Source organism: Mercenaria mercenaria, chromosome 18 (assembly GCF_021730395.1).
Source record: "Mercenaria mercenaria strain notata chromosome 18, MADL_Memer_1, whole genome shotgun sequence".
Taxonomy (NCBI): Eukaryota; Metazoa; Mollusca; class Bivalvia; order Venerida; family Veneridae; genus Mercenaria; species Mercenaria mercenaria.
Genome location: NC_069378.1, coordinates 36,025,343 through 36,039,520, shown reverse-complemented (window position 1 = coordinate 36,039,520; position 14,178 = coordinate 36,025,343). Strand labels below are relative to the sequence as shown.

The window sequence follows — 14,178 nt, the reverse complement described above, 5'->3', positions numbered from 1 at the left end:
TAACGTCGGATATGAATTTAACTATTAACATTAGCTTAAGCTATTTCCCGACAAACAAATGATATAGTAATAACAAAATAAAAAGAAAAAAGAAAACAGCTGTAAAGAAAAAGCAGTCATAAAAGAGCAAGGGAAGTAACTTTGTAACAGTACATATACATTACTGACTTTGTTACTCCCCTTCAAAGCAAAATTCGGTTTAATCATACATGCTGAAAAGAGGGATACAAAATAAATAAGCAAAGTAAAAATTCAGTTAATTACAAATAAGTAGATGACATATGGGTATTGTGGCAAGTGTAAAACAAAAAACCTATCAAAGTAAGTGTGCCAAAAAACTACCGAAAGAAAGGTGTAGATTTGGGAAAAGGGCATGGAAGGGTCATTCACTTCACCACACCCATATCTGTCATCTACCCTAGGTCACATTCATATCATTTTACCTCTACTGGCTACGCCAGCGGTACGGCCACTCAACACGCGCTGAAGCTACACCAGACGAGGAAAAAAGAAGCAAACAGGTTAAAGCATAAAAAACACAACAACTTACAGTACATATTTACATAAAATTAACTAAACTAAGACAAACTAAGAGAGGAGCACATTATTAATAATAGGTTTTTAAAAGCACATGCAAACTAATACTAGGGAAACTAAACTAAAACTATAAGATGCAACTAAGAAATTTAAAAAAAATGAGACATGAAAAATATAATACAGAAAAAAAGTAAAACCTGTGGAAAAGCTGCTGATCTTGACCTGGCCTAAAATCTGCCATAAAAAGTAACTATATATAAAACTGATTAGAAAAACTAACACAAAAGTGTGACAATAAGATGAGATTAAGAACAGATATCTCCTCAAATCAGATTTGTGAAGGATTGATCAGCAACTTTCTCACAGAGAGTCATGTTTACATGGTATGTGATAACAGCAGCATTTTTAAAACAAGCAGAGAATTAAAAAATGAAACATAGTTTGAACAAAGGATATGAACTATAAACACAAAAACAAAATATGCACTCAAGACAAAGCATGATAGAGAGAGAAAAAAAGCAAGCAAAAAACAAAGCAAACAAAACAAAGCAAGCAGGACAACAGCGCATACAACAAGCAAACACTCACTGACAAATGGCACATTTACATTTGGGGCCAGTCCAGGTGCGGCCTAGTCTGACAAAGTCTTTGTACCTATCTATGGTTCTCATGTCATTTGGCAGACTGTTCCTCACCCTGACGGCCTCAAACCTAAATGAGTTTCTTCCATACCTTGTTGTCCTTACTTATGGCACTTCTAGAGCATTTTCCTACCTGAAATCATAATTAGAAGATTTTAATTTTACAATATTTTGCAGATATTCAGGCGAAAGATGATGTATACATTTAAAAGTTTCGATGGCAATGGTTCGTAGTCTGTTTAGATGTAATGTTGTTAGTTTTACTTTGTTTAAGAGAGTTTCATATGATTATAGATTATAGACAATCTGGGCTCTAAATTGTATTTTTTCAAGTTTCTCAGTGATAGTCTTTGAATAAAAGTGCCAAATGAGAGGACAGTAGTTAAAATTTGATCTAATAAAAGATTTAAAAATAATTAATCTTGTACTTTCATTGAGAAATTTGCTCAGTCTCTGTAAGACATTAAGTTGTTTGGCGGCCTTTTTGCAGAGATTTGTAACCTGGGAGTCAAAATTTAGCTGGAAATCAAGATTGACTCCTACTAGTTTAACCTCGTGACGTCTTCACATATTATTTCATTTTGACCAGGGTCTTTCAAAATGTCATTTTGAGTGACCCTGTTTTGACCTATGTTGAGGGATTTGACTGCTTTATTAGTTTTATTTCGTATGCAAATGGACTGGAATTTTTCTGGATTAGCTTGCATTTGGTTTAAACCGAACCAATATCAATAAGGATTTAACTTTCAGATTCTAGTTTCTTTGAATACATCTAGATCCTTTTGTTGGAAAGAAAGGGTATTGTCATCTGCATAATTGTAAAGAGTTGACCTATGTACGAAACAGAAGATATCATTTAAGAATATATTAAAGACCAGAGGCCCGAGGATTGAACCTTGAGGGACACCTTTAAGTATTTCTTGCCATTCACTAGTAATTTTACCGAGTTTAACCCTTTGAGAACTATGTAACCGATTACTGGCACGTAACTCTTGTTATGGCAACAAACATACCTGGAATTTTTTACATTACGCACGTGCGTACTGTGCGCAATGGGCGCTACGCCCTTGACATACATTTATGAAGGAAATATTTATCCTACGTTCCTGTAAGATAGCGAAGAAACAAAACTGCATATTTGCCTCCCTTACTTTGATTTACGTGCCAGTATCCGGTTACTTCCCTGAAAATTGTTTCCTCCATTTGTAGGAAATAAACAAACGGATGACTAACATTGTTCACAGAGTAGCAGGTTGGTTTTTTAGTGGAAATTCTGGAATGGAAGACGTTGGATCTATCAAAGTTTACAAAAACACAAATCATCCAACAAAAGCTTGGTCAGAAATTTCAGTAAAACAAACTGTAAACAAGGTAACTATGGTGGAAATAGTCGTCCTTACTAATCAGCTAATAGGAGAGATCTCCATATTTTCTATTTTTAGAACTGATTCACGTTTAGATTGTTTTATAATATAAATTATATTTGTGAAGGGGCAGTCTAAACGTCAAAACTTTATAGGACCAAAATAATGGAGGCAGTACACAGTCATGGAAAGTCTGTTAGTTTTAGGGGATGTTAGTCAAAACGTCCCCTAGTCAAAACCCCCCAATTTTGGTCAAAACGTCCCCCTTTTCTGGTCAAAACACCCCCCTTCCAAAAATTACCAGGTCAAAACATCCCCTTTAGAAATTATATATGTAAATACAATGTACATATTATTTAAGTTAATTTGGTAAACATTATTAAATTACAATGTTCATTATATTGTTTTACATGCATAGATTTTAATTACTGGTCCAGTGCCTAAATCCGGACAGTGCTTAATAATTCGGACACCGTTAGAAACCGCTTTATGATCGTGATTTTTACTGGAATGAACATGATCGAAGCAGACGAACGCTTTGATGGCCAGTTGTAAACAACAGTGTGTGAATGTAAGTATTTCAAGAGAAAATTACCTTCAAATATCCGCACCGCTAAAAGTAAATATTGTGTGTCGTGGGGGATGACGTCATACAGCGCACGCCAGTAATTTGAGGTGCGACAAGGTACATCAATCTACAATGGAAGACAGACACAGAACCAACAACTTATGTGAGTCTGGGAACAATTCATTCCGTGTGTCTTAAGCTTCGTCTGATGAGCTGCTGTGTTCTTTTTCCTTTGTTTGGTTGTTGGTTCACCAATCTTAACTCTTTCCAGTTCAGTCTCTACCAGACAATTGTCTTTCTGCAGGCAGTTTATCACAGTCCACATACTTGGATTACTGTGTCCAACTAGCACACGGAATGAATTGTTCCCAGACTCACATAAGTTGTTGGTTCTGTGTCTGTCTTCCATTGTAGATTGATGTACATTCCATGTTTCTAATGGGAATCTAGGTTGGGTTCTTCTGAATCTTAGGATTCCATTGGCACCACGGACAGCTCTGAATCCACCTGACACATAAGTACAATCAAAATAATCTAAAATGCCCTGCAAACAATCAGGAACTGATTCGCTTAGTACTGTCATACCAGCACTGACATCAGATACAGGCAGGAATGCCAGACCATCTATCATCCCACAAAAGTGCTTTACATCCTCTTGTGCAGAATAGATGGTCTGTAATCCTTCAGCCTGTATCTTACGCCATGTGCTTTGTGTTAAATGGTAAAAACAACCCTGAATGTTAATATGATCACCTAAGACTGACTTAACAGCATTATGTATGGCATGTTCATAATCACACACAACTGTCACAGGGTTTGGTCTTAAGTTCTTGACTAAGCATACATCTAAAAGTGCTGATAAAGTTTCTTCATAGACTGATTGTTCCTTAGAAGGTAGCAATGCATATAAACATGAAACTGAAGCATCACAGGGGGGATTTTGTCGGGATCCGGACATTTGCCCCCCAGGACATTTGCCCCCCAATGAAAAAGTGGACTGCTGGACATTTGCCCCCCAGTTGAAATGATAGATAGGACATTTGCCCCCCAGTGCTTATTTTTGAAACGGACATTTGCCCCCCAATATTTTTGTCCCCCAGTGACTTTTTAGGAACTTCGTACAAGACATTCATCATATTCTAGGGTACAATATCTTTGTTTTATACAATTTTGTAGTAGAAAATAGCCAAATTAACAAGTTTGAGTGTTAAAAACATTGCACTAATTAAGAAATTATAACGCTGTTATGAGCACTTTTATTACTCAATAATATGCTATTATTTATCTTAACACCTAAAAGTAATTAACATATTTATCAAATTATTATTAATAAAACAGTTTTTTTTACTGAAAATTGCCTTTTTGAGTAATTTTGATAATAAAACAACAAAAAATTCAGTTATATATACTGGCATATTGGACAAAAATATTGGGGGGCAAATGTCCATTCCAAAAATAAGCCATGGGGGGCAAATGTCCTATCTGCCATTTCAACTGGGGGGCAAATGTCCAGCAGTTCATTTTTTCATTGGGGGGCAAATGTCCTGGGGGGCAAATGTCCTACAATCGATTTTGTCCTACCTGTTATTTTCACAGGGGGGATTTTGTCCAGGTAGATTAAAAATAGCAGGGGGGATTTTGTCCGTTTCCCCTTTTGTGGAATACTTATATTCCAAATTGTCTAACTACTTGTTTAGCAAATATGAAATTTTCTGTCAAAATCTGATTAACTACCTTTTACCATTTAATAATATCTTCATTTCATTTTATAAAATATTGAAAATTTGGCCAGAAAGAAAAAACAATATACAGATCATAATCACATAATGAAAAGCAAACAAATTCAAATATACAATTAATCAATGCATTGTCAAGTTAATCCAATCAGAGGTGATAATGTGTTATAACAGGAACAGATTACAATAGGTGTTAATTCAATCAAGAGATTCTGTATGTATTGAATTGATTAGTAAAAACAAATGAGAAATAAATGATAAATATTTATTTACAAGTACCAGAATTAAAAGACAGACAGACAGGCAGATTTCTTTATTACTACCCAGGTATACATTTACATATACAATATGGGGATTTTCTAATAAAGTTATTCATAACAGTATATATCCAGTAGTAAACATAAAGATAGATGCACAAGTTTAAACAATATCAAATTCAAGCGTTAATGATGTCATACATGATCAAAATTTGCTACAGATGGTGGGGGAATTCATATATTTTTCTGATCAAATATTCAATGTATTAAAGTTACATATTAAGGCGTCATTATCAATTATAAAGAAAGAAAAAAAAAGATTGGTCTTTACTGCAGCAAGCATATTGAAGTTTCAACATTCTAAAATACGTTTGAGATGGTCATTTTGTCAAACAAGATGATTTTAATCATTTTACAAGAAATCATGATATAATGAAGAAATATGGGCCGTTCCATGAGGAAACCTGTATTAGTGACAAAAAATCAAAATTAAGATAACAAAATATTCTACCGACAGCTTGTTCATTGTAATATTTGGGTTCATCACTATGATTTGACTTCAAACTTTTAATACTTTAAATATAAAATAATTTAATAAAAATGTTTTTTTTAATTATAAATACGTATATCTATGGGGATCCGGACATTTGCCCCCCAGGACATTTGCCCCCCAATAAAAATGTGGACTGCTGGACATTTGCCCCCCCCAGATGAAATGGTAGATAGGACATTTGCCCCCCAGTCCTTATTTCTGAAACGGACATTTGCCCCCCATTATTTTTGTCCCCTAGTGATTTTTTAGAAACTTAGTAGAAGATAATTATCATATTGTAGATAACAATGTCTTTGTTTCTTACATCTTTCTAGTAGATAATTGCCAAATTAACAAGTTTGAGTGTTAGAAACATTGCACAAATCAAAAAATTATAACATTGTTATGAGTTCTTTTATCACTCAATAATAGGCTATTATTTACCTTAACACCTGAATGTAATTAACATATTCATCAAATTTTTATCAATAAAATACTTTGTTTTACAGAAAATTGCCTTTTAGAGTAATTTTGATAATTAAACAACATAAAACACAATATATCTACTGGCACATAGGACAAAAATATTGGGGGGCAAATGTCCATTCTAAAAATAAGAAGTGGGGGGCAAATGTCCCATCTGCCATTTCAACTGGGGGGCAAATGTCCTGGGGGGCAAATGTCCTACAATCCTACATTTTGACGACTTTTCTAGGCTGGCAGTCTGGCACAGATGGTTGAACCTTATGCACAATTTGTGATTTCTGTCTCCTATAAATAGTTCTTATGTCTTTTACAGCTACCGCGCAGGGGGTATGTCTGTGAGTTCCTAGCTAAAAAAGATAAACAGTGAATGAATAGTTTGATATGTTATTTTTACTTAGTAAATATGCAGTTGTGACTGTTCTGATGTTTTATTTATGTTTTATAAATAAAGTTATAACTCTGATCAGGATTTTGTTCATTCTACACAAATTTTGATTGTACCCATGCAAAAACAAGGCCTTTGCAGAATATACTTTTTATCTTTGCCAAATATTTGCCATAACCTTTGCAGAACAGTTGCAGCACATGATTGCTGAATATATTCCGCAGAGGAGTAGAAATGGAACGAAACGTGCAACTATTCTGCAAAGCTTTTGCAAATATACACAACGCACACAGAATGCAAATACTTCGCAAACAATTTAGAATTCGCAGCTGAAACTTCGGCAAATAAATCGCAAACTGATAGCAAAGTAATCGCAAAGTGATAGCAAAGTATTTGCAACTTGCATGCAAATAATATGCAAAGTATTCGCAAATACGTAACAAACAGCATAAAATGAATTTCTGAGGTTCAAAGAAAAGGATTTTGTTTAATATCTGAAAAACAGATGTAAATTCACAAAACCATTAAAATTTTGCAGTTTAAATAAATATTAAAAGTCAATCATTTCAGTGATCATTCAGTAACAATAACTAAAATCATGTAATAATGTAAGTTTCAACAATTGCTTGAGTAAAAAGTGTTTTGATTAACATTACCTTTCTACATGCTGCAATATTCTCTGGTTCTTGGAAGTCTTATTGCTTAACAACATGGTATTGCATTATCCTTATTCAACAAAGTTTATATCCAGAAAAAAATAATTAGAATATTATATAATCTGTTTAACACAAGTTTGCATCACCAAAATATTTCTACTAACTGATATGTAAACATTTCCTCACAATATTTTCAAAAATCCTGCCATTTGAATATAGACCAATCAGAAAACAGAATGGTTAATTACTTCCTGTACCTAGAGTCTACCAGCTAGGAAAGCAAATTCATCTGTGTTAACTATTTGCAAATGCTTTGCTCTTTCATTTCTGTACAAAGTGTTTATTTGCAATACCTTTGCTAAGTAAATGAGCTAAGTGTTTGTTTGCAGATGCTTTGCTGTCTGCTAATTTAATAAAGTATTTATTTGCAAAACCTTTGCAGTCTGTAATTTATCTAAGTGTTTATTTGCAAACCCTTTGCTTCAGTGTGATACGTTTTGCAGACTGTTTGCGAAAGTCTGATGCAAATACTTTGCAATCACTTGGAATATAGTTTCTGAGAAAACAAATATTTAAAATATATTCTGCAAATACATGACAAAGGGTTAAATGTGTATGGGTATAGAAGAAAAGATTTTCCCTTCACAAATGTTCACACCTTATTACTGGTGATTAATGGGTTTATGACACCTATCAATATTAAGCCCAGAGCTAAATTATGGAATAACCATGTATAGTTGATAGGTGTTGATTGCATTATTTTAGGTGCTAATAAATCAGTTTTGTGTATTATTAATACATAATCCTTAAGAAGTTAAGTTTCAAGTTGAAAAGATAATAAAATATATATGAATTAATTAAAAAGAATTAAGAATATTACAAAAAATATTAGGGGGTGTTTTGACCAAATTCTAAACTGAATGGGGGACGTTTTGACCAAAATGGGGGGTGTTTCGACTAGGGGACGTTTTGACTAGGGGACGTTTTGACTTGATATTGTTTAAGCCAGTCAGTCAGTGGCTAGGGGTCATGATTTTTAAAAATTTGTTTTCGTATTTTTCTCGTTGTTTTGAATACATAAGTAAGTCACAGGAAACTGAAGTAGGGGAGACCGGGGCACCATGGGACATCGGGATCCGGACATTTGCCCCCCAGGAGATTTGCCCCCCAATAAAAAAGTGGACTGCTGGACATTTGCCCCCTAGTTGAAATGGTAGATAGGACATTTGCCCCCCAGTGCTTATTTCTGAAATGGACATTTGCCCCCCAATATTTTTGTCCCCTAGTGATTTTTTTAAGAACTTAGTAGAAGATAATTATCATATTGTAGATAACATTGTCTTTGTTTCTTACATCTTTCTAGTAGATAATTGCCAAATTAAAAAGTCTGAGTGTTAAAAACATTGCACAAATTAAAAAATTATAACATTGTTATGAGCACTTTTAACACTTAATAAAAGGCTATTATTTACCTTAACACCAGAATGTAATTAACATATTCATCAAATTTTTATCAATAAAATACCTTTTTTTACTGAAAACTGCCTTTTACAGTAATTTTGATAATTAAACAACATAAAACACAGTATATCTACTGACACATAGGACAAAAATATTGGGGGCAAATGTCCATTCTAAAAATAAGAAGTGGGGGGCAAATGTCCTATCTGCCATTTCAACTGGGGGGCAAATGTCCAGTAGTACATTTTTTCATTGGGGGGCAAATGTCCTGGGGGGCAAATGTCCTACAATCTGGGACATCAGATGTAACTTTTTTTCTGGAAAATGATGGCGAAAAATCTTGCCTTTCTCAAGCTGTTTTTCTATACCGAGTTTGAAGGTGGGAGGATTTAAAATAAAACTTCAGTTGAGTTTTTTCATTTTTTAACTACTCAGAGTAAAAAACTTAATTCCAGATAGATCTATTGTCTCTTAAATTTCTGCAGTGAACTCTTTGAAATCATTTCTATATCACTGTTTATAAAGCACACATTGATTGATAATTTTGCAAAATGTTTAATCCCAGTGAAGCAGATGACCTTCATATTTTTCTGAAAATGTAAGGGTGTTTGGGTTTCGGCTCGATGGGACACATGCAATTGGGCACCATGGGACAGTGTTAAGTACAGCTGGAAGAAAACCACAAGTTATTACATTGGTGAATTCATTAATGCATACAAATGTAGAATAAAATCTGTAAAAAGATCCTTTGGAAGCATAGAATGCAACCAAAAAGAATTAAAGCAGACTCGGTTTGATTCTGTTCATGAGAGGTAATAAAACGTGCAACACCTCTCACGCCCCCTAGCACTGGCTTAAGCGGAACTCTATTACACTGAATCTATTGAACAGTCAGGGGTGTAACTGTTTCAAGTTATCACAGTTTATAACCCATTTGAGTTATTGCTTATACTTTCATAACTTGTGTCAATTCCTCATCTTGAATGAGACTAATGCAATTATTTCCTGAATCCCTGAACTTTTATCTTTCCAGCTATGCAGTAAAATTTTTTACACAGGGCTGATAAAGTTTTACGCATAAGTTTTAAAGCTATAAAACTCTTAACATCCCATTATGCTTATCAGGTCATGATCAGACTAAAAGAGAATTGGATTAACCACAGTTTGCTACTAATTTCACTTTAAAGGTCACTTTGTGAGAACAGCAAAAAGACTTTTTTTTAATAACTTACCTGAGTTAACTATAATTTATAACTAATACAGGTTATAAAATGCTTGAATTATGTTGAAAAAGTAACTGAAATAGGTTACATAACTTAAAACAGTTACACCCCTGACTGTTGAATGGACTCCATGATCCCAAAGGACCAGAAAATATAACAACACTGACCTCTACCTAACTCACTATTTCTCAGTAAAGGCGTGAAGATTGTTAACATGCCATTACTGGATAAATCAGTTATGAGAAGTCAGTTTAAACTTTAAGTTGAGAAGTTAATAAACATAATTATATATACTGTTGTTAGCTCACCTGTCACTTAGTGACAGGGTGAGCTTTTGTGATCACCCATCGTCTGTCCGTCTGTCGTCCATCCGTTCACAATTTCCTTGTGAACACGATAGAGACCACGTTTTGCAATCAACTTTAATCAAACTAACACACAATTTGTACTGGCATAATATCATTTGTCACCATTGGTGACAGCTCTTTTTTCTGACCTTAAATTCATTGCTCATATTATAGTAGTTTGTTGATGTTCAAGGAAAGTTACATAACTCAGTGTTTTTCGTTCCATCTGATATTTACTCAAGTATCTTTTGAACAGACTACATGTATTTAATATTTTGTAGGTAGTTCCTCTGTCGCCAGACACCCCCATATCTGTAGATAAGCTGAGGGTTGTTTGCATATCTGATACACATACAAAGATTGAGGCTGTACCAAAGATAGTTCCTGATGGAGATATCCTCATACATGCTGGAGATTTCACAAATGTTGGACTGGCAAATGAAGTGAAGAAATTTAATGCTTTTCTAGGTATGGTACAGTCTTTAACAATTTTCTAGGTATGGTACAGTCTTTAACAATTTTCTAGGTATGGAGCAGTGTTTGAAAGACACTTGTTTATGATCATTAGATAAGTAAGTAGACCATGAACATTTTTATGCCCCCCTTCGAAGAAGGAGGGGTATATTGTTTTGCAGATGTCGGTCGGTCGGTATGTAGACCAATCCGTTTCCGGATGATAAGTCAAGAATGCTTGGGCCTAGAATCATGAAAGTTGATATGGAGGTTGGTCATCACCAGCAGATGACCCCTATTGATTTTGAGATCTGTATGTCAAAGGTCAAGGTCACAGTGACCTGATTAGTAAAACGGTTTCCGGATGATAACTCAAGAACACTTGGGCCTAGGAACATGAAAGTTGTAAGGGAGGTTGGTCATACCAGCAGATGACCCATATTGATTTTGAGGTCAGTATGTCAAAGGTCAAGGTCACAGTGACCCTGATTAGTAAAACGGTTTCCGGATGATAACTCAAGAAGGCTTGGGCCTAGGATCATGAATATTAGTAGGAAAATTGGTCATGACCAGCAGATGACCCCTATTGATTTTGAGGTCAGTATGTTAAAGGTCAAGGTCACAGTGACCAGGAACAGTAAAATGGTTTCCAGGCAATATCTCAAGAACGCTTAGGCCTATTATCAAGAAAATTGATGGTTAGGTTGGTCGTGACCAGTAGATGACCCCAATTGATTTTGAGGTCATTAGGTCAAAGGTCAAGGTCAAATTTGCCAGGAACAGTTTAACGGTTTCTGATCTTCTTGTCCAAAACCTCAAGGCCTAGGGCTTTGATATTTGGTATGTAGCAAAATCTAGTGGTCCTCTACTAACATTGTTCAGATTATTTCCCTGGGGTCAAATATGGCCCCACCCCGGGGCCCACAGGGTTTACATAGACTTATATAGGAAAAAACTTTGAAAATCTTCTTGTCCAAACCACAAAGATTAGGGCTTTGATATTTGTAATATAGTCATCTAGTGGTTCTCTACCAAGTTTGTTCAAATTATCCCTCTAGGGTCAAATATGGCCCCACCCCGGGGATCTCATGGTTCATATAGACTTATATAGGGAAAAAGTTAGAATCTTCATGTTTATAACCTACATCATTCAAATTTGGACCACATGTATTGTTTTAAGTGGGAAGATGAACCTTGACATGAGTTGGCCTTGATCTTGACCTAGTGACCTACTTTCACATTTCTCAAGCTACAGCCTTCAAATTTGGACCACATGCATAGATTTGTGTACCGAAATGAACTCTGACCTTGTTATTGACCTACTTTCACATATTTGAAGGTACAGGCTTGGACCACATACATAGTTTTGTGTTCCAAAATAAAATTTGACCTCGATTTTGACCTGGTGACCTACTTTCACATTTCTCAAGCTACAGCCTTCAAATTTGGACCACATGCGTAGCTTTGTGTACCGAAATGAACTTTGATCTTGAGATTGACCTAGTGACCTACTTTCACATTTCTGAAGCTACAGGCTTCAAATTTGGACTGCTTGCATATTTTTGTGTTCTGAATTGAAATTTGACATTGATTTTTACCTAGTGTCTACTTTCACATTTCTCAAGCTACAGCCTCCAAATTTGATGCACATGCATAGTTCTGTCTATGCACTTTGACCTTGAAATTGATCTAGTGACCTACTTTCACATTTCTCAAGCCACAGCTTTCAAATTTGGACCACATGCACAGTGTTTTGTACCAAAATGAAATTTGACCTTGATTTTGATCTTGAGCTAAGTCTTGAAATTTGAACATTCAAAAATGACTCAGTGGTCGGTGCTAAGATCACTCTGTGATCTCTTGTGAGGTTAATAGGTTAAAGGTCAAGGTCAGATTGGACCAGAACAGTAGAACTTTTGTTTACAGTGAGCATATAATTTCTGTTCCTTGTGCAATTACTGAATGCATCAAGGGGGGCATTTCGTGTTCGACGAGCTCTTGTTTTCACATGCATTTTATCAGAATGATGGCCCATTTTGTACAAAAAATACCCTTAATATATTGCTTGTTTTTTTCCATAGGTCAAGTTTACTTGAATGCTGTAAGAGCAACAGAAACTTGTTTATAATCATAAAGTCAGTTTGCAGACAAAGAACCATAACTCTGATTTGCACTTTGTAATAATTATGGTCCTGAAGATGTACTTAGAATAGGTTAACTTTTCTTAGATACAATTAGAGCTTTAACTTTATATACTTTTTTATTGTCATTAGGTTAGTAATAAGGTCAAGAGTGATAACTCTCTCTTATATTTTGTCAAAATTATGGCCTTTTATATCTTTCTAATATTTCTTGGTTGAAGCAATCAATAACCACTAGTCTGATTTCAAAATTCTTTCAGAAATGTTCCTTGAGGGACCCTCTGTCAAACTTGTTTAAGTGATGTCAATTTGTAAAAGTATCTAGCCAGCAGGTGGTAGGCACAGTTTAACTATGTAGCCAGCAGGTGGTGGGCACAGTTTAACCATGTAGCCAGCAGGTGGTGGGCACAGTTTAACTATGTAGCCAGCAGGTGGTGGGCACAAATTAACTATGTAGCCAGCAGGTGGTTGGCACAGTTTAAATATGTAGCCAGCAGGTGGTGGGCACAGTTAACTATGTAGCCAGCAGATGGTGGGCACAGTTAACTATGTAGCCAGCAGGTGGTGGGCACAGTTCAACCTTTATGGAAATCTTTAACAGAATTATTGGGTTGCTTTTAAAACAGTTAGACAGAATTAATGCTTCTTGGATAACTTTTGATCAAAACTGTTGCTTGTTTGGGATGTGGAATGTAGGCAAGCATGTGATATTAACAACATGAAGCAAGTCTATTGTTAGGTTTTTAGTCATCTGAAGTAACTAAATAGGTAATATATATTTTAAGGTTCACTGTCACATCAAGTAAAAATAGTGATAGCAGGGAATCATGACCTTACTTTTGATGATGAGATGGTAAACAACCGACGAGATTATCTCAGAAGGAACTTTGGAGTGTCTGAAAAAGGTATCATTGTCATTAATATTTCTCAGTAAGTTAACTGAATCTTTTTCATTTAAAGTGTCATATGTGGAGGTTTGATATATGTACACATTTTGAGCACATATGAGCATGAAGTGCTCAGGGTGAGCTCTTGTGATTACTCACAGTCAGTCATCTGTTCATTCTTTCATCCGTCGACCCTTTTTTATGCCCCCCTTTGAAGAAGTAGGGGTATATTGTTTTGCAGATGTCAGCCGGATTGTCGGTCAGTGGGTCCGTATACCAATCAGTTTTTGGATGATAACTCAAGAACGCTTGGGCCTAGGATCTTGAAAATTGACAGGGAAGTTGATCGTGACCAGCAGATAACCCCTATTGATTTTGAGATAAGTAGGTCAAAGGTCAAGGTCACAGTAACCTGGAATAATTAAACGGTTTTGGCATGATAACTTAAGAACTCTTGGGCCTAGGATCACAAAACTTAATGGGGAGGTTGATCATTAGCAGCAG

General features: G+C 35.3%; 1 protein-coding gene across 1 annotated transcript in view; it reads left to right on the top strand.

The window, feature by feature from the left end:
• The first annotated feature begins 2,369 nt into the window (after positions 1 to 2,369).
• The window catches only part of LOC123538423 (metallophosphoesterase MPPED2-like), a 38,846-nt gene continuing 27,037 nt past the window's right edge, over positions 2,370 to 14,178 (top strand). Inside the window, exons 1-3 of the mRNA XM_045322518.2 lie at positions 2,370 to 2,549; positions 10,475 to 10,661; positions 13,573 to 13,692. Coding sequence (XP_045178453.2) covers positions 2,403 to 2,549; positions 10,475 to 10,661; positions 13,573 to 13,692 — 454 coding nt within the window. The 5' untranslated portion in view covers positions 2,370 to 2,402. The remainder of the gene's footprint in view (positions 2,550 to 10,474; positions 10,662 to 13,572; positions 13,693 to 14,178) is intronic.